The sequence below is a fragment of the Thalassophryne amazonica genome, chromosome 5 (genome assembly GCF_902500255.1).
Source record: "Thalassophryne amazonica chromosome 5, fThaAma1.1, whole genome shotgun sequence".
In the NCBI taxonomy this organism is placed as follows: Eukaryota; Metazoa; Chordata; class Actinopteri; order Batrachoidiformes; family Batrachoididae; genus Thalassophryne; species Thalassophryne amazonica.
Genome location: NC_047107.1, coordinates 124,890,507 through 124,917,632, shown reverse-complemented (window position 1 = coordinate 124,917,632; position 27,126 = coordinate 124,890,507). Strand labels below are relative to the sequence as shown.

At 40.6% G+C, this 27,126-nt stretch overlaps 2 protein-coding genes across 2 annotated transcripts in view; both read left to right on the top strand.

Moving 5' to 3' along the window:
• LOC117511271 (intraflagellar transport protein 81 homolog) overlaps positions 1 to 26,528 on the top strand; it is an 89,079-nt gene extending 62,551 nt beyond the window's left edge. The window contains exon 19 of the mRNA XM_034171279.1: positions 26,466 to 26,528. The gene's annotated coding sequence lies outside the window, so the exon portion shown is untranslated. The remainder of the gene's footprint in view (positions 1 to 26,465) is intronic.
• On the top strand, positions 141 to 26,564 carry LOC117510009 (intraflagellar transport protein 81 homolog). Its single transcript, XM_034169616.1, has 8 exons — positions 141 to 197; positions 1,480 to 1,626; positions 4,647 to 4,736; positions 6,320 to 6,406; positions 6,492 to 6,563; positions 8,105 to 8,181; positions 16,456 to 16,501; positions 26,306 to 26,564. Exons 1-8 carry the CDS (start codon positions 141 to 143, stop codon positions 26,486 to 26,488), a joined length of 759 nt encoding a protein of 252 aa, XP_034025507.1. The 3' UTR covers positions 26,489 to 26,564.
• Positions 26,565 to 27,126: the final 562 nt, after the last annotated feature.

Below are 27,126 nucleotides of genomic sequence, written 5' to 3'. Positions count from 1 at the left end.
TTGACCTCAGCTTTCGGATATGACTTGCATATGGCACAATGATGTGCATGATCCTTTATTAAATTTTTTGGGATTCATTTTCAAAGCCTTTATTTTGAAGCCTTTATTTTCATTAACATTGTAACATTAATACTTCCAAGATGGCATCCTCAATGGCTAAACTAACTCTGACCAAGAGCTGCAACTTCAGTGTCACGGTAAAGTCAGAAACAGACTGTAGGAGAATGACTTTTGAGAACAGCAGTCACTTAAATGTGTTCTTTTCGTGTTTGTTTGCAAATAATATCAAGTGTGGCTCGCTGATGTTACTGGTAGCAAAGTTAAACAACATCAGATGCTTCATGTCGCTCGCACCATTTCACTATGAAACTGTTAATGCCATATCCAGAAAATACTTTTGCTGTGAAACGCATGCTGTCAGTGTTCCTTGCGACTGAGTTTAACTTGACAACACTGAAGCGACGTTAGCTATAATACGTTTTTTTGTAAAACAACGAATTTCCCACAATTTCTACAATGTTTCACTAAGTACATAAGCTGAATAAACTTTTATATTTGCTGTGAGTTCAAGTTTAAATAAACTGTGTTCAGAAGGTGGGGGTACTGAGGATTTGCTATTTTAAATACGAAGTGTATATTTTGCCAGATCTGGCAAACACACACCTAGCCATATTTGACCGGATCTCCTCGCTGATTGGCTAGTTCAAATGATGTCATCATAGAGAGTATCAACATGGCGGCATCTTCGGCATTGACTGTTGGTGCTAATTTTTCATCTTTAAATGCCATTTTAGGTGCCATGAAGTCGTTTGAATTGGAACAGAAAATCACCTACTGCCGGAGGCATTCTCAGATGCTAATAGCAGCTCAAAAACATGGCATAGCCGTGCCCGGAATTATTTTCACCATGTGGCGAAAATTATTTCCACTGTGCCCAAAAATATTGTCACTGCTGCTCCCAAAATTATGTCCACCAGGGCTTTTCGCCATGCGGTGGAAATAATTGCGGGCACGGTGGAAATAATTTTTGCAGTCTTCGTAATTTCCTGTGTAGGGCGGGGATGATTCAAAAAACCCTGCATATTCAAGACAGAATATACTCGTAAAAACAAAAATACAGATGTCCGCGTCGTCACGTGTTTATCCTGTTTTTTTTTTTTTCTGTCAGTGTCATGTCTGAAAAACCTTTGATCAGTCCACCCTAGTGCTTTTCCGTCTGCATCAGACGCTCACAGCACTTTACAATGATGCCTTACATTCACCGCGATGTGAGGGTGCTGCCATACAAGGTACTCGCTACACACTGGGAGCAACTAAGGGATTGAGGATGTTGCCCAAGGGCCCTTAATGATTTCAGGTCAGGCTGGGATTTGAACCGAGGATCCTCTGGTCTCAAGCCCAACGCTTTAACCACTAGACCATCACCTCCCTTAAAAATACTCTATGTGAAGTATTTTATATAAACATTGTTACGTTCAGGTCAGCCCAGGTCTAGGAGCATGTGGGTGCTGGCATCACCGCATACACCACACTATGGAGCTGATCTGGGTCTTGAATGGCAACCACAAGAGAGACAACTGGTCCATCCCCAACCCCTGCAAGGAACCATCTATCTGTTGCAGCCAGGTAAAATGTGGGCATCCCCTTGGCCTTCTCCAGCCGCTGAGGGCCCACAAAACTGAGGCACCTTCATGGTGGATCTTCCAAAATGTAGCTGACACTCCCTCACAAGCACATGATAATCATCTGAGTGTCCCTAAGTAACTGCTTGTTTGATACAAAGTCATTTCAATGGTACCTGAATATCTTCTAGAGACTTAGTTCCAAAGACTTCCAGTCGTTGCTTTTGGTCACTGGTTAGCGTCTAAGTCTCCCAATCATAGAGTAAGACAAGAAGCATTATGACCCTAAAGACTTGGACCGTTGTTCTCCTGCAATCAGCCAGAAATCTTATGACTCCATAAATGCTTCCCAGGCGTCTCTTAATCTCAAAGGCTGAGGACCCAAAACATGAAGCCATTTCTACAAGTTCAACAATTTCACAACACACTACCATTGGACTGCAGTTTACATATTCTGATGGTGGCAAAACAGATCCAAATGATTTGAGCGCATACGGTCTGGCACAGCAAAGTCTGCCAGTATGACCTGTACGTGCCACGTATAATAATGTCCGCTCGAGTGCCCCACTGGCCATATATCCACAATAACCTTACAGGTCAGATTTTGTCCATTCCTTCCCATGGGCGACGTAAATGATGTGAGCTATTGTCTCCATCATAACTGTATATAACACGGGCAGCTGCACGGTGGTCTCCGTGGTCTCATGCACAGTAAGGCATCATTGCACGCATCAGGCTGAACGGATCTCACTGCTGTAATATATGATCACCATCTAACTCTAGAGGAGATATGATGGAACTGTTGTGCCAGGCCATGACAGCATTAATAACATGAATCTCACTTCCAACAATGGCCCGGGAGTGTTTCACAGCGCAGATGTGGACGTGGAGCCATGACTGCAGCCTGTGGTTAAAATCCTTTCACCTGGCTGCTGTGTGCTGTAATCAACCACTCAAAAATAATTCCATGTTATAATCCAACCATCGCGGTGTCCAGAGTTGCGTTGTGCTGCTGAAGTGAGCAAAAACACAAAACAAGAAATTAAAGTTCTTTGGAAAGGCTGCGTCCGACGTATGGGACAGCATGGCCCACTGCCAGCAGTGTCCAGTAGCTGGCAACAGCACGCACGTGCGCCCCACAGCTGCTCATTCAGCCATTATGAACACACACACATACACACACCCAGCGATGATGTCATCAGTGCAACACCTACTCTACGCACACATGCACATGAGGTCAGTAGCACTGTGAAGTGGAAGGATGAGCGTACATGTAATTGCATGACTGAATGACCAACCGTACCATGCCGGCTTTGACACATATGGTGTGAGTCTGGGCCATACGTTGGTTGTACTCCAGTGTTCAGTACCGGCAGGGGCTGTGCAAAGGGAGGAACACAGCACTCCCTCCCACGCTGGTCCCGTGTTTGCCAGATTGTTGGACATCGGGCAGTCTTCAGCGCCTTTTATGGTCATCTACCTGTTGTCTACATACGGTTTGGATGCGGTCGTGCAGGTGTGGACGAGGTAATCTGGCTGCGTTCTGACACTGCTGACCACACCTCTTTTCCTCCCGACTGCATCCGATTTTGGCAATATTTGCTGTGTCGGGCTGGTTCCTGCACATTCTTGCTATGTGTGACGGGGGCTTTAGCAAAATAAAGCTCAGTACTCATACAAGTTGCAAGATATGGCAAAATATTCCACTGTGTGGTATATGGCACACACCAGACTTTACGTGTAGCCTTTCTCCAAGCACAATAAGCTTTCAGTTTCATTGGAGTACAAAGGAAGAATTTGGCCACCATAAAATGGAGTACAATACTTATGAAACACCTCATTCCTAATGATAGAATCAGCATTTTCAATATCAGCAAAATTGGCATGTAGTCAGCAAAATTGTATGGCCATACAAGTGTAAATAATAATGTTACGGTTTACTGTTTTGGTACTCTGGCAAAACAATTTCCTTCGAGATTAATAAAGTTCTTTTCATTGTTCTTGCAAATAGTGTCAGTGTCATTCAAAATAGAATTATAATCAATAAGATTTTGTCCAAGACGGCTGTCATCACAAGGCATATATACACATACTAGGAGAAGCCTGTACCGGTCCTTTACAACAATAACAGCACATGAACGACTAGAATTATCATTGGTGAGAATTTTGTTGTGATGAAGTTCAAACATCGTACTTACAGAGTCATCAACAGTCACTTTAGCTTTCATCTTACCTTGAGCATTACAATGCTGCGTTAACGTGACCGACAGCTTGTCACCATAATGCTTGTTGAGCAAATCATGAGCTTGCAGGATGACGTCTTCACAAAAACATCTCCCGGCCACTTCCACAATATTCTTCTTAATACATGTCTTCACATGACATTGAACAAATGTTAAAAGTTCATTTTTGATGTATAAAGCAGGCTGACCTCCTAGAGTATCGCCAGTCTGTGACAGTTTTGCAGCACACTATTTGAGAAATAATCAAGGAAAACTCACTGAATCCTGAAAGTTCCAACACAAAAACATTGCGTTATCTCTTCAGTTGCCAGTCAGTACACCTGTCGCCTGTTTGTGCCGATGCCCACAGAGAAGCATTTGCATCAGATTTGGCAACAGTCGAGTTAGTTAGGTTTATTTATTTCAACAGTTTGGTAGCTTCTACACATGGCACATTGTGGAATTCTCCAAATAAAGGAGCCAAACATTCCTGACTGAAAGCAGACCTGAGAAACTTGGAAACATCCCTTAATGCTAAAAATTGTAATGTCTTATTGATGTAAAAGTGTCATGTTTGTAGTGGATGTTCTCATCCTGTGAGCAAAAAGGTGAATTTAATTTTGCTGAAACTCTGAAATGGCACATTTGTACGAATATCACAAAATAGCATTTTATCTTTCAACACAATTTGCATTAAGGGAGAGCTTGGATTATTATTTTCTTTTCAAGGGTTTATTAGTTTGATTAAGGTGTTCATTTTTGCATCTGTTTGATTGTGTGCTGTGCTGTCTGTGTTTCATAGGTGAAGAAATTAAACGCCATGATAGCAGAGAAGAAGTCGGCTCTGGCTCCTGCTATAAAACAGCTGAGGTCACTGAGACAGCGCAGTCAGGTGAGCGTCACCCGCGTTATAAAATGTCAACTACAAAGAGCCCTGGTGTCCTGGAGGTCCAGGCTGCATAAACATACCGCGAACGCTGCCCTATGCAGTGTCAGGGGTTTGACTCCCAACTAGTCGACATCTTCTGCTTGATACTCAAGAACAAAAATAGCCTTTTCTTCTGGGAATGTAAATACTTAAAATTCAAGTAGTTCATTAGGTGGTTTTGTGATCATTGGTATTGGACTGTTTTTTGCAGATTTAAATGACAGCACAAGTCCCCCCCTCAAGGCACTTATATGAGTAATGTTTAAACCTTACCCATGCCATTAGCAACACATTGGCAACAGTGACCAGGAAAAACTCTCTCAGGTGTTTTTTTTATTTTTATTTTTTTTATGATGATGATATAATTATAGGAAGGATCCTCGAGCAGAGCAGACTCAGTGGGGTGACCATCTGCTTTAGTCGTATTCACAAAGTAAATAAAATAAAAGTAAAACAGCAAAGAACTGTGAAACATGCAGTGAGAGAATTGTTGCAGCTCAGGAACCATATGCATATATAGTCCATTTATCACAATGAATAATGGCTGAAAAATCAACCAGGAAGGGACGAGCAGAGTCCCAGTAACACAGACTGCGTTGTATTGATGCCAGAACTGTCAGTGAAATTGTACAGTCCCTAGTTTAGTTTTCACCACAACCCTGATATACGTCCAAGTCCAACACCCTACCCCCCATGTTCTTCATAAAACCTCACAGACTGATAAACCAAGAGGAAGATACCATTAAGATACCACTGAGCTGATCTTGGATTCTGTTGGTTATTTCTTTTACATTTGCCCTCCTCCCCTTTTGATGAAGTTCTCAAAACTTCTCAAAATCTGATACACTGAGCTTGATGAAGACTGTCCTTATATGTATGCACGTACATACATATGGCAGACACTGTCGTCCAAGGCGAATTTTCCTTTGGAACAGTAAAGCCTGTCCTGTCCTGTTTGGTTCTATCCTATTTTGTCCTGTTTCATCCTGTGCAGACAGTCAATAAACGAAGGACGAAGTCACACTTGTATTCAGATTCGCATTGGAATTGGGATCAAGAATCCACTTGAACAGGGCTGAAGTTAAAAGAATATATCTAGAAAATGCAATAATGTTAATTCCACAACTGCTCAGCCTCGGTGGAGCATTAGTTGGTGAGGACTATGTTGTGTTTGTGTACTGAATTTAGCAATAAAAGGTGGATTTATTACAATGGGCCTGCCAAGACTATTGTGTTACTGTGTGTACATTAAGAATAATTGACATAGTCCACAAATAAAGTGTATGATGGGAAAAACTATCACCGAGCTAAAGTAGGAGAGATTTTCTTCCACATGTTCCCAGAATCACTCTTCCATCTTGCCCTCTAAAAAAGAGCATCAGAAGATATAAAAGACTTTGTAAAGTCCTGCAGTAAGTTAACGCGCTTACGCGTGCTGAGAGCATGATTGTGACACACTATTGGTTTTTGCTTGATTGCTCATATTTCTCAGTAAATGCTTTTCCTCTCTCTTCCTGTGTGTTACACATGCCGCCACGTCCTAACAGGAGATAAGCCAGGAATACGAGGAAAAGAAAGCCCAGTATGAAAGTTCTGCCGCTGGCCTGGAGAGCAACAGATCTAAACTGGAACAGGTGGATAAAACACAGGCAGAAAAGTCAGCGGATGGATGTCCAGAGTGTTCTTGTACACTGTTTTATGCTTTTTTTTAATTAACAGGAGGTGAAAACATTAACAGAGGAGACGGCACAAGAGGAAAACCAATACCATTATCTCACCTCTATGTCAGAGGTAAGGTTGACTACACAATGTAGGACAAAAATCATTTCAGCCATTGTTTGATTTTTTTTTTCTGTTGTAATATGAGACACTTTATTTCCATTTAAGTCTTCATAATCTTTCTGCCTTTTTATTAGTAATTCCAGTTTATTTCGTCCAGTTCTTACTCAGTCTTCATAGTTGTGTTGTGAGTGTCCACTCGCTCATGAGGATTGTGAGGAAGACACTGCGAAAACACAAATCTTACCAAGACATTTGCTCACAGCTGTAAGTTGTGCCTATCAGCAGAAATTCCATCCTTCCAGCAAACTTTTTTATCTTCAAACTCAAGAACCGTAAAACTCTCAAAAATGTTTAAACATTAATACTGGGGGTCAAAACTCTGTGTTCAAAAAAAAAAAAAATCATGCATTCTGACATGTATAAATACTTTTTTTTTTTTTTACTGCATTTTGGGTTTCACAAGTAGCAAATGTACCAGAAACCCTGAAATGCTCACGTTGCCCGCTAGATGGCGACAAAAGCTGCTTGAATGTGTAACAAGGTCTTGACTGTTTATTAATTTGAGAATTTAACTGTTGGCAAAAATAAGATGAGCTGACAGCCAAAAATCAATTTATAGTTTGGTCCCTTGCCCTTAAATTATAGTTAAAATATCTAATCTCCACTAAGACACAATCACCTGACAAGTAAAATGTCAGTAAGCTATAAGGATTTGTTTTGAATAATCTTGAAAATCATTGAAAATTCATTTTGAGCTTTATTTTCATGTTTAAACTTTTAGAAATAACAGAGCGAATTAAAAAAATTTGCAGTGAGACAAAAAAAACCTTCATCTCAGACTCCAAAAATATGTTTCCAAGGCTCTTTAACTTAAGATATTTAAGATGTTTATTTAAAAACAAGTGCTTATACCTCACTGAAACGGACTTATTAATCAATTGTTTCTCATATTAAGTGATTTGATATTTGACTAGAAATTAGACAGCTGTATTGGTAAGATTTGCATTTCTGCACCAAATGATCCAGTTTCTCTTATTATAGTTCTTTAATTATAGATCTTTTTAGTTAACACAGTCAGCTTGGTTATTGCATTTTCTGTATTTATGTTAATGAAAATAAAATTCAATATTTGATGCCTTTTTTTTTATCTGTATTTCCACAAAATTCTCTTTGCTTTGTTTTAAACTCTGACACCTTGCACCCTCTGCATGAAAATGCTTTTACAACCAAACAAAAAAAAAGCAACTCCTTAAAGAGCATGAGAGGAGTCACTGTTTGTTCAGGGTTGATTACATATTATTTCACAAATTTTGGTTAGTAATCTGCTCACTTTTCAGTGTGGGGTAAAAATCACAGGCCTGTTCCAGATGATTTTATATTTTAGCCTCAGCCCAGAATCAAGCACCCTAATTTGTAGTTGGCAGACATCTGCTGGACTGACTAGGCTTTAGTCACTGGTAAAATCCTTGCCCCGTCCAAAAAGTGAATAAAATACCATTTGCAGGTGGTTTGTGACAAAAACCCATAATCTTCATCTCTGCCTTCCACAGACCATTCAGCGCAGCAGGGCACTCGAAGAGACGAATGCGTACATGTCCTCTGATCCTCAAGGGAAGAAGACTATCAGGTAGGGGTTCTAGTCCAGGTCTGCTTCAGGATCAATCCTGTTTTGTTTTTTTTATAATTCAAGTTTTTATTGAACTTTTCTTAGGCTTGGTACATGGCAAATTAAACAAGTTTGTCATACAGGAATGAGTAGTATATGCTTAAAAATTGTCTCCAGTAAGAGACTCACACATTTGACCCAAAAATAGGCAATAAGTACAAAAAGTACAAACCAGAGTGCATGATGATATCCACTGATATCCACTGCACAACCCCCCATACCTAAAATACCTCTATGTACATCATCTAGACATGTTGCTGAGGTATACCGTATTACAGAATCCCACTTGGGGGAAACACACCAAACCAAAATCCTAGTGGGAGTCATTATTTACCTTTATGTAATTCCAAAACCTGTCCCAAAGGGTCACCCCCTCCCTGTCATCACTCAATCTACTAAGCATACATTCATAAGGATGCAGTTGTAGTCATTGCACACACCCATTCTTTCACTTGTGGAGTTTCTGATGCCTTCCAATGTCTTAAGATGGCTCGACAAGCTGTTGTACCCACCGAAATTACAGAAAGTTACCTTTGGTTATATGGGTAAGTGGGACCTATCCCCCAGCAAGCAGAGCTCTGGACTTGAGGGAATCTCTGCTCCAAGCCAGTCACTTAAAATATTTAGAACCTGAGTCTAGAAGGGTCTAATCAAGACACATTCCCACATACAGTGGAGGAAGGCACCAGTTTCCCCCTTGCATTTCCAACACAAATCATCACCCAAAAGTTTCATCCTATACAGTCTGGATGGTGTGTAATAGTATCTATGTAATACATTATATTGTGTGAGTTTACCCCTCGCCTCTCTCACATATTTACCACATCAGCCACAATTATTGCCCATCTATCACCGTTAATCTCTCCACCAAGGTCCCTCTGCCAAATCATCTTTAACTGATCAGAGTCAGTACTGAGGGAAGAATTAGCACTTTTATAAAATTGTGACGCTTTTCGTTTACCAAGTGGAAGTTTCATATAATCAGTTATCACTTTATCAGTAATATTATATGGCTTTGAGGTAATGCAACACCCTCATTTGCAAGAATTTCCCAAAATTTTCTTTTCCCACCAGATCAAATTTCTGCAGTTTCCTAATATGTTAGATGGTATCTTAATTGGTAACATCATTGCCACATAGCTGAACTGTGGGGCAGGTTATCATTTTATAATATTAATTTTTCCCCACAATGGTAGTTTTAGTTTTTCCCACTTATCAAGATTTGCTTTTATCTTTTGAGTAAAGGGTAAAGTTTAGTGCCACTATTTCATCTGTATCCTCATAGATTCGATACCAAGATACTTCATTCCCTGTCACACCCACCTAAAATTAAACTTTTCCACCATAGATGAAGTACATGATTTGGTGGTGGTAGAGAAGTCAAAGGTTCAGATATTACTGCTAAAATGTCATCAGCGTATAGTAATAATTTATGTTCAGTGTCTCCTCCCCTTACACCTCTTATTCCAGGGTGTGCTCTAATAGACACTGATAGAATCTCTAAAAAGATGATGAACAATAATGGGCTCAGTGAGCATCCTGTCTAGTTCCCCGGGTCAGATTAAAGAAAGGGGAAATGATTCCATTTGTCATCACTGCCCGCCTTGGGTTCTTTACAACAGAATTTTTATCCATTAATGAAGTTGGTGTTGAAACCAAAATAGGATAGGGTGGAGAACAAAAATTGCCACTCCACCCTATCAAAGGCTTTCTCGGCATCTAAGGAGATAGCAGTTATAGGAGTATTTTGAGATTGGCTCAACCACATTAAGTGTAACAGGAGTCTAACATTATCAGTTGAAGTTCTATTTTACATGAAACCAACCTGACTGAGATGAATGACTGATCGGTAAAACCAATTGTAAATGTGTCGCTAAAATTTTTGTAAGGATCTTACCATCAAGATTGAGCAGACTGATAGGTCTAAAATTGAAAGGATCTGCTGCGGTCTTTACCTGTTTTGGGAATTAGTGAGATTACCGCCTTCATTAAAAGTGGAGCTACACAACCCCTATCAAATATCTCTGATACACCCTTTGTAAAAACTGGAACACAATATCTCAAACTTCTCATAATACTTTTGGAATATTCTATTTATATCTTTAGCATCAAAAATTTGCGCATCCCCCTGTTTTATAACCGGTATGGTATTAGCAAAAAATTTTTCTTTCACCTGTATAAATATCTCTAAAATTAGAAAGGTCTTGTCTCAGAGTGATGCTGAAAAACTAATTCATGCATTTATTTCCTCTAGGCTGGACTATTGTAATCATTATTATCAGGTTGTCCTAAAAGTTCCCAAGTTTTCAAGCCTTCAGTTAATTCAAAATGCTGCAGCTAGAGTACTAACAGGGACTAGAAGGAGAGAGCATATCTCACCCATATTGGCCTCTCTTCATTGGCTTCCTGTTAATTCTAGAAAGAATTTAAATTCTTCTTCTTACTATAAGGTTTTGAATAATCAGGTCCCAGCTTATCTTAGGGACCTCGTAGTACCATATCACCCCATAGAGCACTCGCTCTCAGACTGCAGGCTTACTTGTAGTTCCTAGGGTTGTAAGAGTAGAATGGGAGGCAGAGCCTTCAGCTTTCAGGCTCCTCTCCTGTGGAACCAGCTCCCAATTCAGATCAGGGAGACAGACACCCTCTCTACTTTTAAGATTAGGCTTAAAACTTTACTTTTTGGCTAAAGCTTATAGTTAGGGCGGATCAGGTGACCCTGAACCATCCCTTAGTTATGCTGCTATAGACTTAGACTGCTGGGGGGTTCCCATGATGCACTGAGTGTTTCTTTCTCTTTTTGCTCTGTATGCACCACTCTGCATTTAATCATTAGTGATTGATCTCTGCTCCCCTCCACAGCATGTCTTTTTCCTGGTTCTCTCCCTCAGCCCCAACCAGTCCCAGCAGAAGACTGCCCCTCCCTGAGCATGGTTCTGCTGGAGGGTTCTTCTTCCTGTTAAAAGGGAGTTTTTTCCTTCCCACTGTTGCCAAGTGCTTGCTCACAGGGGTCGTTTTGACTGTTGGGGTTTTTCCGTAATTATTGTTATGGACTTGCCTTACAATATATAAGGCGCCTTGGGGCAACTGTTTGTTGTGATTTGGTGCTATATAAATAAAATTGATTTGATTTGACCTGTCTGGCTAATAATTTCCCCATTTTTTCCGCCGCCTTCATAAAATTTTTTTTCAACCTATTAAGAGCATGTTCTGCTTTCCTTATTATAGATACCATGTAAAGAGTATTTAAGCTTAGAGATTTCTTGAAATTTCCTATTAGAGAAGTGTTTTGACAGGTCTAATTCCTTATCTTTTATCTCCTTCTCCAAATCTTTAATCCTGGTAATGTTCTCTCTTTTCTTTTTAGTGGCTTGTGCTATAAATTTTCCTCTCATATATGCCTTTGAGGCTTCCCACACAGTGGTTATTTCTTCAGTACTACCAATGTTAATTTCAAAAAAGGTTTTAAATCTTCTTCCATTGTCTTTTTAAAAGTTGAGTCCGACATCAAGCCAATGTTAGTCTCCATCTGCCTCTCCTTTCAGTTTTCGGATTGGCCTTAATGAACAATTCGACTGGTGCATGGTCTGTAAGGGAGATTGCCTTTATGTCACAGTCAGCCACGTTATCTGCCATGGAAGTACTTATCAGAAAAAAAAATCTATTCTGGAGTAAGTTTTGTGGCAGTGGGAGAAGAAAGTAAAAGTCTTCACTTTTGGATTTGTCAGCCTCCATATATCTACGAGTCCTACATCTTAACATGTGTAGGGTTTCTCTCTCCTTGGTCATGATGGGGCGTCTGAATGTACTCCTATCCAGTACTGGGTCCATAACTTCATTAAAATCCCCAGCTAGGACAATTTCGCCCTCTGCATCTCCTAATATTTTATTCACCCTATGGAAAAAGTTTGGATCTCCCTTATTAGGTGCATATATGTTACATAATACAAGAGGCACTCCCTCAACGACTGCTTCCACACAGATAATCCTTCCCTCTGCATCCTTAATTTGTTTTAACAAATGAAACTTACATTCTTGTGGACCAGAATCAGAACACCATTACGCTTGTTGAAAATGAACTGTGGAATATATGTCCCACCCATCCCACTTTAAACTTCTCTGCCTCCAGACCTCACATGTGGGTTTCCTGTATCATCACAATGTCTGCCTGGTTGTTTTTAAGAATGATAATATCTTCCTCCTTTTAATAGGACTACTGCATCCATTTATATTCCAAGAAATACACTTAACTGATCTACTAGTCATGTTTTCTTTTTCATTCTGAAATAAAATTAAGAATAATAATAATTCTATAGTAAATAAAGGAGAAAAGGGGGAAGATAAATATTCTATGCTTTTAATGTCTGTCTGCACCCATTTGTCAAAAGAAAAGAAAAAAATGTTACCAATTTTTGGTTCCTTATAATAACCATTATGACACTGTACCTACCTGCCTGTTTTGAACACGTAGAACAACACTCCAGTGTAACAGTGCAAAACTCAGCCTGCACACAGGAGTAAAACAAAAGGTTTTAGGCTGTTTAGAACTCAGCCGGGGTCTGAGTGCTGAACGCTCCTCACTGTTGAAAAAGAGAAAAGAAAAAGAAAGGGTTAGCACAACGCAAGGTCTGTGGGATTAACGCCGCTCCCATAGAAACCGCTGTGTGTCAGGAAAAGCCTCTGATTGGCCTGCACAGGGGTCGCTTCAGTTCAGTACAAAACGCAGTCTTGTATTGTATAATATAAACCGCATCTCACCTCACTCCATTCATCATAGTCCACATGTCCCTCCTGATCACTGCTCATTAATGACTGTCTCCGCAGCTTTTACAGTATTGCAGCTCACATTTTCCTCTCCATTAAAGTGCAGCATTGCGGGGAAAGCCAGTGTGTATCTAATGTCAAGCTCGTGTAATTTGCCCTTCACTGGTGTGAATGCTTTCCTCTTCTGCACCAGCTCTCTGGACATGTCCGGAAACACAGAAAGGCGACATTTTTTCCCAGACGAATCCTCGCTTTGTCTTGGCTGCATTAATCACTACATCCCTTGCAGATTGCCTCAAAAAACGGATCAGCACCGGTCTGGAGGATGATCTATATTCGGCATTGGTGCCACTTGCCTGTGCGCCCTCTCTGTCTCCAACTCCCCGCCAGTTTCAACACCGAGTCCTCCGCCAGGATCTTTCGGACGCAGTCAAGCAGTGTTCCATTAGTACCAAAAGTTTCCTTAGTCCCACCAACCTCACGTTATTTTGTCTGCTTTGGTTTTTCAAGGGCCTGCACTCCGTTCCACAGTTGTTCCGTCTGTTTGTCCTTGCTCCTTTGTCCTTCAGCAGCTGCTCCGACGTCTCCTCCAGTGTGTGCGATACGCTCCCTCGGCCTCACCCAGCCTCTCCTGCATGGCCGTCACTGTATTATTCAGCTTCCGCCGTCGTTGTTTAATCGAGGAAATGTCGGTTGCAACATTCTGCAGCGTGTCGTTCATCTTTGAAATTTCCGCAATAGTTTTCCAAACTATCCGACATATTAATAGGTGGAAAGGGAAGCATCAGCTTCGTGCGCCAGGCCCCTCCAGGTAGACGGGCAAGGAGGATTTTTGAAGTACTTCGACGTCGCCATTTCTTCTAATCCTTTTCTTGACCGAGAGTATTCTATTTGAGCAATTAAGGTACTCAGAGTGCACGTTACAATACTTAAACATGTGCGTTTTTTACAATAATAACATCAAAAACAGCGTGTGCAGGGCAGGAGCTCTCCTAAGTCGTGGCCATTTTGGATGCTGCACCCACGTGACTCCGGGGGGGTTCAAATTTTTATTTTTGTGATGAAACATTGAGAATATTGCAGGACATACATTGCTATTCCCTCTTGGTCACAAAACTAGCATGTGACCCCTGGCCAGTTCCATTCCAATATTTTTTTAACAAAACAAACTATAGAACATTGGATGCGTTGTAACAAAAGACAAAAATCACCAAGAGAATTAATCTTCATGACTAAAATAAATAAAATGAGAAAAAAAGAAAAATTCTAATTCTTACTTTTCCAAGTATCTTTTCTTTATATTGACATGTCAAGGTCATTCAAGGTTTCTGCATATTGCCTTTGGTTAGCCTGAACATAAAATGACCATTTTGACTATAGTTTTGAAAATTTCTTCATTGTAACTGGAGCGATCGATCCTGTTTTTGCTGTTTTTGATTACCCGAGTTGGATAAACTGCAGCGGGCATGTTCTTTCACAAGCAGAAGAGCTGCAGCTAAGTTTTTTATCACACGTCCTGAAATTCATTCAGAGACGTCACAACAGATCATTACACAGTTCCAGTTCTTATGATCTGAGCGTTGAGCGACACCCTTCCTGGTGCAACTCCAGATCTACAACCCCTGGCAAAAATTATGGAATCGCCGGCCTTGGAGGATGTTCATTCAGTTGTTTAATTTTGTAGAAAAAAGCAGATCACAGACATGACACAAAACTAAAGTCATTTCAAATGGCAACATTCTGGCTTTAACAACCACTATAAGAAATCAGGAAAAAATTGTGGCAGTCAGTAACGGTTACTTTTTTAGACCAAGCAGAGGGAAAAAAATATGGAATCACTCAATTCTGAGGAATAAATTATGGAATCATGAAAAACAAAAGAACACTCCAACACATCACTAGTATTTTGTTGCACCACCTCTGGCTTTTATAACAGCTTGCAGTCTCTGAGGCATGGACTTAATGAGTGACAAACAGTACTCTTCATCAGTCTGGCTCCAACTTTCTCTGATTGCTGTTGCCAGATCAGCTTTGCAGGTTGGAGCCTTGTCATGGACCATTTTCTTCAACTTCCACCAAAGATTTCAATTGGATTAAGATCTGGACTATTTGCAGGCCATGACATTGACCCTATGTGTCTTTTTGCAAGGAATGTTTTCACAGTTTTTGCTCTATGGCAAGATGTATTATCATCTTGAAAAATGATTTCATCATCCCCAAACATCCTTTCAATTGAAGGGATAAGAAAAGTGTACAAAATATCAACGTAAACTTGTGCATTTATTGATGATGTAATGACAGCCATCTCCCCAGTGCCTTTACCTGACATGCAGCCCCATATCATCAATGACTGTGGAAATGTACATGTTCTCTTCAGGCAGTCATCTTTATAAATCTCATTGGAACAGCACCAAACAAAAGTTCCAGCATCATCACCTTGCCCAATGCAGATTTGAGATTCATCACTGAATATGACTTTCATCCAGTCATCCGTAGTCCACGATTGCTTTTCCTTAGCCCATTGTAACCTTGTTTTTTCTGTTTAGGTGTTAATGATGGCTTTTGTTTAGCTTTTCTGTATGTAAATCCCATTTCCTTTAGGCGGTCACAGACGTTGACTCCAGTTTCCTCCTATTCGTTCCTCATTTGTTTTGTTGTGCATTTTCGATTTTTGAGACATATTGCTTTAAGTTTTCTGTCTTGACACTTTGATGTCTTCCTTGGTCTACCAGTATGTTTGCCTTTAACAACCTTCCCATCTTGTTTGTATTTGGTCCAGAGTTTAGACACAGCTGACTGTGAACAACCAACATCTTTTGCAACATTGCGTGATGATTTACCCTCTTTTAAGAGTTTGATAATCCTCTCCTTTGTTTCAATTGACATCTCTCGTGTTGGAGCCATGATTCATGTCAGTCCACTTGGTGCAGCAGCTCTCCAAGGTGTGATCACTGCTTTTTAGATGCAGACTAACGAGCGGATCTGATTTGATGCAGGTGTTAGTTTTGGGGATGAAAATTTACAGGGTGATTCCATAATTTATTCCTCAGAATTGAGTGAGTCCATATTTTTTTTCCCTCTGCTTGGTCTAAAAAAGTAACCGTTACTGACTGCCAGTTTTTTTTTTTCTTGATTTCTTATAGTGTTTCTTAAAGCCAGAAAGTTGCCATTTGAAATGACTTTAGATTTGTGTCGTGTCTGTGATTTGCTTTTTCTACAAAATTAAACAACTGAATGACATCCTCCGAGGCCGGTGATTCCATAATTTTTGCCAGGGGTTGTAGAAGGAAAAGAACCCAGTGTGCAAGTTTAGATGGTAACATGCAAACACCACACAGAAAGGAACTGGGCACCAGAACCCATAACGTTCTTGCTTTGGGGCAGGTGTGCCAAACGGTGCACCACCCTGCACCTTTATTTAGAAACCTCAGGTACGTGATCTTTTTGAAATCCCATTTGGTTGTTTTGCAGGGAAGTCTACATGAGGAACATTGCAGAACAGGAGTCACTTGGAAAGGTCAGTAAAACGTGCATGTGTCGATCCAGCAGATACCGCAGGTTGATAACATTCTTTATTCTGTCAGGAAGAGTCTGAGGAAAAAATTTAATGGAGTCTTCCTTGGCCTAATATCTATCTGTGTTGAAACTTTTGTCAAAATACGTGCAGTAGTTTTGATGAAATTCTGCTAACAGACAGACAGACAAATAAATAAATAAAAGCCAGTGATTTTATTACGTCGTTGGCGGATGTAACAACATAATATTTAATTATACATCACTTTCAGTTGTGCATATAAAGTGCTGCACAAAGTAAAATACAGTAAAAACAATAAATACCACCACATAATTTGCATTGGTAAAAAAAAAAAAGAAATACTTAAAATACAAATTTTAAAATGTAAAGGACCTGTTGCACCACAATAATAAGAATTTAGATTTACGCTGTTAGTGACCATCTGATGATCCACCGGGATTACTTTGTGCACTTCCGTGACCGGTTTCAAAGTGTACGGCATTCGCAGCAAACAGCTACGGAGACATCGGAAAACGAAATACTTGTGAGTAGTTGGGTGTTTCCGACAAATGACGTCACTACTAGAAGTGTCCCAACATGTGCTTCAATGGAATGTAGCTGCTAACGTTAAGAACAGGGGCACAGATTAATTCCAAAGTTTACATAAGTGTGATGTTGTGTTACGTTGACTCGTTTTTAAGTGATAACTGTCATTTTGATGTAGTCACTGTAAAAGCTGCGACTCTGAGAAGGTTTCTGTGCACCTGCATGGCCGTGAGTCATCAACGCAGCCTGTCAGTAACAATCTCTGCTCAAGGTTCAGCTTTGTGCACGATTAATTATTAGTGTTGTTATCAATAAAATCTAAAAAAATACATCTGCTGCCGGGGGAAAAAAATGTCTTGGAGACATTCCTTTTCACAGCGAGTTGAGAGGGGCAATGAGCAGCAGCACACATACATACATATACACACACACACATACACACAGCCACTGGTGGGCACACTTCCGATAATCCAATAACAGATAATTATCGAAGATAATGTTTTCATTATCGGATTATCTTTTTAGATAACTTTTAAAACCATTATCGGACCAATTATCTTCCGATTAATTTTTGTCCGGTAACTTTTAGACCGATAAACAAAGTAAACAAAGCTGAACAGCGACAAGCATTTTTAAATTTAAAATCAGTTCAGCACCTGCCTGTTAAAAGTTTTGTAACAGATGGACAGTTATACCCTCTGCTAACAGAAGAGAGCTGCTTCTATGAACAGCTTCTCTATCCTCTGTAGACAAAGGTGAAAAGGCAAAAAAAAAAATCATTTTCTTTAACACCATACCGATATGCTGGCAGTATCACCTAAGTCATCCAGAGGCATACATTTTTAACTTATGGTTCAAATTTTAACCAATTTTGGACAACTTATTTAAAATTACTGTCATGTCTGAAGTTTTATAAAGTGAAAATATCAGATATATGTTTTAGTTTTAAAGTAATGTGCTCATTTTTAAGGTTTTGTGAGCACATGCTGTTTCCAGCAGTGCATTATGGGTAGGATGATGTAATCTCAGTACAATCACGACAGGACAATTGCATTTCAGACACTCTGTTCAGGCTCCACGGACAACAGCATTAAACTCTAGTGCCTAAAACTCTCGTGAATATATTCTCTGGGTTTATAGATGTTGTTATTAGGGTCCGAGTAGGCAACGTCCTACGAGGACCCTATTGTAATTGCGCTGTTTATTTATTATTATTATTATTATTATCACTCTTAAAATCAAAATTTCGGCCTGTTCCCGTGCTCAAAAACTCACTAAACTTTCCAAAGTCGTCTGGCCGGATCCGAAATTCGATATTTTGGGGGCGTCGCACATGGTCACAGCGAAATAGCGCCCCCTACAAATATTCAAAAACCCCTCCACATTGGGCTTTTTTCGTCATAGCCTCACAAAATTCGGTACACATACTTACCATGCCAGGACGCACAAAAAAGTCTCTTACTGTCATGGTGAAATATCGACAGGAAATCGGCCATTTTGATTTTAAGTTTCGATTTTGAGCAAATTTTTACCATTTTTGGCCATTTCCACTACTTACATTTGAACAAACTCGTCCTAGGGATTTCATCCGATCGTCTTCAAATTTGGTCAACATCATCACAACACAATGGTTATCAAAAGATTCTAATTAAGTCAAAAGGCGTGGCTGCTAGGGGTCATCAAACTTTGGCGAGCTTTTGGGAGCACGCCATTTCACTTCGAACGGCTGTTACGCCCACATACTTCATCGTAGATCCTTCAAACTTGCTGGACATGATGAGGGCTATGCCCTGAACGTCTACATATCTTACGTTCCCACCTCCGCCATAGCGCCCCCCGGTGGTGCCGGGAAATGTCCTATTTTTACTTTAAGAGTTCCTGATGTCACATACTTAACCCAATCAACTTCATTCCACTTCTAAAACATGCAGAACAAGTTGGTGAATGTAGGCGATGAACGCCGTGAAGTTACGAGTAACGGCATCCGTGTGGCGGCGTGCCGAATATTGCCCATTCGCCATGAAATTACGTTCTTCCTTTTGACGGCTTTAATTTTGTCACATCATCATGAAAATTGATACACAGGTTGAGCACGACAACCTCTTACAATTCATAGGGGCGTCGCCCATGGGCGGGGCAAAATGCCTCAATAGCGCCCCCTTGAAACTTTCAAAAACCCCTCCCCATAGGGGTTTTTTGGAGTAGGGAGATGAAAATTGGTACACGTGTGACTTGCATAGACGTACAAAAAAGTCTCTTGCACCGTGGGTCTACTCCAAACAGGAAGTCGGCCATTTTGAATTTTCTTGTCATTTTGGCGTGATTTCCACGTTGTATTTGAACAAACTCCTCCGAGGGATTTTGTCCAGTGCACTTCAAATTTCTTCCAGATCACCCAGAGACGATACTGACCAAAAGTTATTGAAAGCTTTTCTTTATGGCGAAAGGTGTGACCGCTATGGCGCCGCCATTTTGACCCTTCACCATGGAACATTATACTTAAACAGGTACTGAAGTCACATAGTTAACCCCATGAACTTACTTCCACTTCTAAACCATGCAGAACAAGTTGTTGAACGTAGGCGATGATTGCTGTGAACTTAGGATTAACAGCTTCTGTGTGGCGGCGTACCAAATATCGCCCCTTCGCCATGAAATTAAGTTCTTCCTTTTGACGGCTTTAATTTTGTTATATCATCATGAAAATTGATACACAGGTCAAGCATGACAACCTCATACAATTCATAGGGGCCTTGCCCATGGGCGGGGCAAAATGCCTCAATAGCGCCCCCTTGAAAATTTCAAAAACCCCTCCCCATAGGGATTTTTTTGGAGTACGGAGATGAAAATTGGTACACATGTGTGACTTGCATAGACATACAAAAAAGTCTCTTGCACCATGACTCTACTCCAAACAGGAAGTCGGCCATTTTGAATTTTCTTCTCATTTTGCAATGATTTCCACGTTATATTTGAATGAACTCCTCCTAGGGATTTTGTCCAATGCACTTCAAATTTCTTTGACAGCATCCAGAGATGATACTGACCAAAAGTTATCGAAAGCTTTTCTCTATGTTGAAGGGTGTGGCCGCAGTGGTGCCGCCATTTTGACCCTTTGCCATGGAACATCAAGTCATGATAACTCCTTCATGCTTTGCCTGATTGACTTGAAACTTCATATGTATGATGACGGTTGGCCCCTGAACACACCCGGCCCCTCTGTTTGTACACTGAGCGCCCCCAGTGGATGAACAATCAACATGTCATAACTATGTGATTTGTTAAAAATTTTAACTGTGTGATGAATGGTTGCCCCTGCATGCACATGCCCACATGTGGTCACAAGGGCACCCACTGGCCTGGGTAGGCAGTCGCGCGGAACGAGGGCCCGTATATGACTGCTTGCAGTCCTAGTTGTATTTGCGTTTGTTAAGTTCCACACATTTTAAATGTAGCAGACAGGGATTATCTGGAATTTTGTTTTCAAGGCCTCTACTGCCATCTACTGGCCAGTAGTGTTCATGGCAGTATTCACCCTAAGTACTAAGCGTCTGGGCACCAAATCAACTTTTTGGCTTTGCAAATGGCTTTTTTTTTTACAAATGAAGTTTAAAAACCAAACCAAACAACAGCAAAAAAATAAATAAAATAACATTACAAGACAGCTCTGCGGTGTTTGCACAGGCACAGTGCGAGCGGTTAGATGCTTGTAGCTCTTCAGCAGCAGGATACCCTCATGACGGCCGACCACAATAATATCAAACAGGTTTGATTTTCATTGGACCATACGATCGGCGATCAGGAGGTGGTCCTGAGATGTTAAACGCAGCTTGTTACTCCATGTACACTACACAATGCAGGACGCGCGATTAACCTGAAACTCGGTCCAAAAAATTCCTGCATGAAAAATCATCTCGCACAGTGCAAAGCACATTGTACAACATCATAAAACGTGTGCACATTCTCTCCACATGCAAAACATTTTGCAGTGACACTTCCAGGGCTCCGTAAAAATGTCTGTTTTTACAAATAAAAAAATGGAATATTTTACAAAAGCACATTTATCTGTAAACACCAACACACGACAGACGTCACATTAACGTGTTGGTTTACATAATGAATGAGCAGAATTAGCAGAGGCACTTTTACCCAGAATCCTTTGTGATCTGTCTGTGTTTGTTACTAAACCTCAGAATTTGTGCATTATTCAACATTTAAAGATATATGCTATATTTTAACTTTGTACAAATGACAGAATTGACATTAATGGCGTTATTCTATCGGTATTAATGTTATTTATAAATAAAAACCATAAGTCAGCATGACTTTATTTTTCAAGACCTCCGCCTGACCGGAGTTGTAATTGATAGAGGGTTTTAGCGCTGCTCTCAGAGTGCATCTGTGTTGGGAGCTCTGTAGTAAACAAGAGCTTCCAGCAGGGGCAGAATGTTCAAAGACAAAAGTGTGGTCTCAGTGTGTGGGTCTGTTGTTACTTTATTATTAGTAGAAGTTATTGTGGCATTAAAACTTAAATTCGTTCAAATGTACTAGAGACAATATTGGAATTTATCTGTTATCGGTTATCTGTAACTTCCGATACATTTTTGGGTGGTTTATTGTTTTATCTTTATCAAAGATAACTTTTCAGTTATCTGATTATCTGTTATCGAAGTTAATTTTTTGGTTATCTGTGCCCACCACTGCACACAGCGAGCTTCCCAGCACACACGCACACATGCACGCAAAACACTCACACACTCCAGCTCCAAATTCACACTCAAAGAAAACAACAAAAAAAAAAGATTGCCACAAAACACAAAAGGCTTAAAATGCTGAACATGAGGGTTATGACTACAAAACCTTTTTCAAAACTTTCATTTTCCTGATGTTGCATTTGATGAACTTTTACCCATAGATCACTTTTTTGAAGTTTATTTCATTGGATCATGAAAAAAACCTCCCGCACCTAGCACCGCATCACTTTTAAAAATACATGAGTTTACACAATACTATTTAAAAATAACGTAACAAGAAAAGAATTAACAAGTATCAAGAAATAACAAGAAAATATATACAAATAAATATTGCTAAAATATATTAATAAACAATAATTAAAAGAAATAAAAAAAATAAAGGTAAAATAGATAAAATTGATAACAGATCAAATATAACAGTATTCAGATGATCATCTCTGACACAACAGCAGTCAATACTGGTTGCAAAAATGGTGTTGTAGCCAGGCTTCAGAGAACATTTTGAGACAAGGGATTCGATGAACCTCAATACATCGGCTGCCAACACCACATTCTTGATCTTGTTCTGTGACATGTGTTGGACTTCTTTTTCCCTATACGGTCACATTCACCTAACATTAACTGTGAGTTTATTGATGAGATTTTGGAACAGTATGATGATTTGCAAAATGCATACATGGACACAGAAGTGATACCAGAGCATGAGAACCTTGGCTGGAGAGATGATTTTAAATTCCTTTTTGAGCTTTGTGAAGCATACAAGTTTTAGAAAACGAAGGAAAAATGGCCTTGCATCAAATGGCACAAGCTGCCATCACTTCACAGTGCCAGGTGGAACTCACGAGGAATTTTTGCACTTACTGCATTTTTCCTACTTCCAAATTGGCGAGAACAGCTGAGGGTAACTTGTGATTTCATTGCAACTACATGGTCGCGGGCCTGTTTTTCTAACCAACACTATTAAGAGATAGATTATGAAGACCTGCTGTTAGCAATATCCAAACTTAAGTGTCTCAAAGATGTGAGATGCTTCTCTACTCACTGGAAAAAGGAACTATCAGTGCTTGATGTGCCTCGCTCCATCATAGTAGCTGAGAGAGCTGTAAGGTTGATGGAGGTTTGTTCTACTTGCAAAACAGATAAATATCTTAACAGCAAATTTATTAACACTAATACACAAATCTGAAACACTATTAAAAATACAAATGCTATATGTACTCATTTTCATGTATTCCTTGTGTATTGTATGTAAAAGTGACATGTTATAATAAAGAATGTTTGAGCCGCTAGGTGTTTTAATGTGAAATATGAAACTGTCTTAGGTGCGGGAGGTTTTTTCAAGGTCTGGCAAAACCAAAGTCATTTTTTGAGTTTTAGTTAAAAGTTCATCATTTATAATCCCAGGCTAATAAATTTGAGATTTGTCATAACCCTAATGAACATGCCAGACTCACCGTGTTATAGATTTAATTCCAAACGTAAACTCCACACGATCAAAGAAATGCGTGCGCAAACGCCGCCTGCAGCTTCACCTCTCTCATGATCGTAGCATGTTAAATAATGTCCATTAAATCCTGGAAATAATGTATTCTGACTTCTTCCAGTGTAACAAATCCATCTCCATGTCCTGGCAGTCTGTTAAAAACAGTGTCAGATGTCCCACGTCCATGTCCACAGCTTCAGTCAGCCATCATCCACACAAACAGCACGTCACCACCCTTTAGGTTCCAAAATCTGATACTCTGAAAACGTTAAGCATTTCGGGGTGAAGTGTGTCTTGTATGTAAATCTGAGCCATCACTTTCAACAGCATCTCAGAAGCTTCATTTTCAGATGAAGCAGGTTCGTTTCCCTCTGTCTGTCAGTCATTGGGATGTTTCTGTTGTGCTAATAAGTGTATCACACACTGAAAAATGGGGAAGATTGCCGAGTGAGATGTTTTCTGGAAATGCACCTGCTAACGCTCAGAGAGAGAGGAATAAAACACATCAGAGATCAATCATTAATAGCACATGTGTGTGGAGAGACTTACAATCATGAGTACTTCTGTGTTGTCTTACTAATTGGAACGTTAAAAATGTGAGACATGTCCTTTAAGTTAAAACTGTCTTCAGTCTAGTTTTACACTTAAAACTGCACAAAGAATAACACATTATGCAGAAAACAAGCAACATATGACCTAACATTGACAACAACATTACTAAAAGAATTAAAGGAACAAGTCTGGGAATTTGTTTGGAATTACAAATAAACCCTGCATGAAACTGCAGCAGCAAGTATGATATGCTTGTTGGGAAAGTCTGTGTGAAATAGTTAATGTATGTTATCAGTCATCCAGAGGATTCTGGTCTGATTTGTCACCTAAACCTTCACGAACACTACCGGTTCACATCAAGACAGCATGCAAGCTCGTATATACACTCAACAAAAATATAAACGCAACACTTTTGGTTTTGCTCCCATTTTGTATGAGATGAACTCAAAGATCTAAAACTTTTTCCACATACACAATATCACCATTTCCCTCAAATATTGTTCACAAACCAGTCTAAATCTGTGATAGTGAGCACTTCTCCTTTGCTGAGATAATCCATCCCACCTCACAGGTGTGCCATATCAAGATGCTGATTAGACACCATGATTAGTGCACAGGTGTGCCTTAGACTGCCCACAATAAAAGGCCACTCTGAAAGGTGCAGTTTTATCACACAGCACAATGCCACAGATGTCGCAAGATTTGAGGGAGTGTGCAATTGGCATGCTGACAGCAGGAATGTCAACCAGAGCTGTTGCTCGTGTATTGAATGTTCATTTCTCTACCATAAGCCGTCTCCAAAGGCGTTTCAAAGAATTTGGCAGTACATCCAACCAGCCTCACAACCGCAGACCACGTGTAACCACACCAGCCCAGGACCTCCACATCCAGCATGTTCACCTCCAAGTTCGTCTGAGACCAGCCACTCGGACAGCTGCTGGAACAATCGGTTTGCATAACCAAAGAATTTCTGCACAAACTGTCAGAAACCGTCTCAGGGAAGCTCATCTGCATGCTCATCGTCCTCATCGGGGTCTCGACCTGACTCCAGTTCGTCGTCGTAACCGACTTGAGTGGGCAAATGCTCACATTCGCTGGCGTTTGGCACGTTGGAGAGGTGTTCTCTTCACGGATGAATACCGGTTCACACTGTCCAGGGCAGATGGCAGACAGCGTGTGTGGCGTCGTGTGGGTGAGCGGTTTTCTGATGTCAATGTTGTGGATCGAGTGGCCCATGGTGGCGGTGGGGTTATGGTATGGGCAGGCGTCTGTTATGGACGAAGAACACAGGTGCATTTTATTGATGGCATTTTGAATGCACAGAGATACCATGACGAGATCCTGAGGCCCATTGTTGTGCCATACATCCAAGAACATCACCTCATGCTGCAGCAGGATAATGCACGGCTCCATGTTGCAAGGATCTGTACACAATTCTTGGAAGCTGAAAATGTCCCAGTTCTTGCATGGCCGGCATACTCACCGGACATGTCACCCATTGAGCATGTTTGGGATGCTCTGGACCGGCGTATACGACAGCGTGTACCAGTTCCTGCCAATATCCAGCAACTTCGCACAGCCATTGAAGAGGAGTGGACCAACATTCCACAGGCCACAATTGACAACCTGATCAACTATGCGAGGGAGATGTGTTGCACTGCATGAGGCAAATGGTGGTCACACCAGATACTGACTGGTATCCCCCCCAATAAAACAAAACTGCACCTTTCAGAGTGGCCTTTTATTGTGGGCAGTCTAAGGCACACCTGTGCACTAATCATGGTGTCTAATCAGCATCTTGGTATGGCACACCTGTGAGGTGGGATGGATTATCTCAGCAAAGGAGAAGTGCTCACTATCACAGATTTAGACTGGTTTGTGAACAATATTTGAGGGAAATGGTGATATTGTGTATGTGGAAAAAGTTTTAGATCTCTGAGTTTATCTCATACAAAATGGGAGCAAAACCAAAAGTGTTGCGTTTATATTTCTGTTGAGTGTATTTACCCTTAAACCTCAGCCACTCGAATGATTTTCTCAATTCATGTTCAGATGTAAACCAAACGATACACCAAGTATCAAGGACTAAAGTGATTTTATTTGTTGGAAGGGTGAATGGAATAAATTTACATATGTATGCGTCCAACCTCCAAACAGGATGAGTCACAAAAATGATATATAAACTCTGTGTGAATGACAAATAACACTTTCACGTGCGTTTCTTACATAATAAAGCTGACAATATGTTTCTTGCTTAGGCAAGAGAGCTGCAACCATTTAGCAAGTACGATAAAGAGCTGCAACAAGTTTGAGTGTGCAGCACTTTGTGTCAGCAGTGGTTGTGTTAAAGTGCTTTATAAATAAAGTAGGTATGGTATAGTAAAAAAAAAAAAAAAAAACTGGTTATTGGAATTCCCCCGGTGGTTGATTGAGATTTGGTGTTCATGCTGTTTGTTTCTGTGGGGTTCACAGACATTGCGTGAGAAGCAGAAGCTGGTGAGGGAGAGCCACGGCGACAGCATGGAGCAGATGAAGATGTGGCGTGACCTGGAACAGCTGATAGAGTGCAAGCAGCAGTGTTTTATCCGAGCCCAGAGCCAGGCGTCTGTTGGTCAAGTGATCCAGGAGGGAGGAGGTGCCAGACTGGTGCTGTAGGCAGGGCCAGCGTGCACATCACCTACACTCTCCATCCATCCATCCATTTTCTGTACCCGCTTACTCCAATTAAGGGTCACGGGGTGGCAGAGGGCGGGGTTGGAGTCTATCCCAGACGGTGTATACCCTGGACAGGACGCCAGTCTGTTGCAGGGCCACCTACAGACAAACAAACACATTCAGACCTACGGCCAATTTAAAGTTTCAATCCATCTAACCTGCATGTCTTTGGATGTGGGTGGAAGCCAGAGCACCTGGAGAGAACCCACACAAACACGGGGAGAACATGCAAACTCCACACAGAAAGGCCACAGGTGGGAATCGATCCCATGACCTTCTTGCTGTGAGGTAACAGCGCTAACCACTAATCCACTGTGCTGCCCATTTACATTCTCTCCAAAATTCTTTCCACTTATTGTTGTTATTTAAAATGTTAGTGAGAGTACTGAATGTTCTTGCAATGTTAGGTGTAGACATTTCATAGTCATATGAACTATAGACACTACAGAGAGTTGTTTTGTACAGCCCCAAATCAGAAAAAGTTGGGACAGTATGGAAAAATGAAAATAAACAAAGAAAACAAACCTGAGCCTCATGACAGCATGAGCCCAAGATATTTCATCGTCACTGTGGACAGG

Bases quoted from the DNA above. Each gene is read 5' to 3' on its own strand.
- LOC117510009 (XM_034169616.1), top strand. From the start codon at position 141: ATGGCATCCTCAATGGCTAAACTAACTCTGACCAAGAGCTGCAACTTC. The intron at 198-1,479 runs GTAAAGTCAGAA...TGTTACGTTCAG, and splicing joins GCTGCAACTTCAGTGTCACG to GTCAGCCCAGGTCTAGGAGC. The intron at 6,564-8,104 runs GTAAGGTTGACT...TGCCTTCCACAG, and splicing joins ATCTCACCTCTATGTCAGAG to ACCATTCAGCGCAGCAGGGC.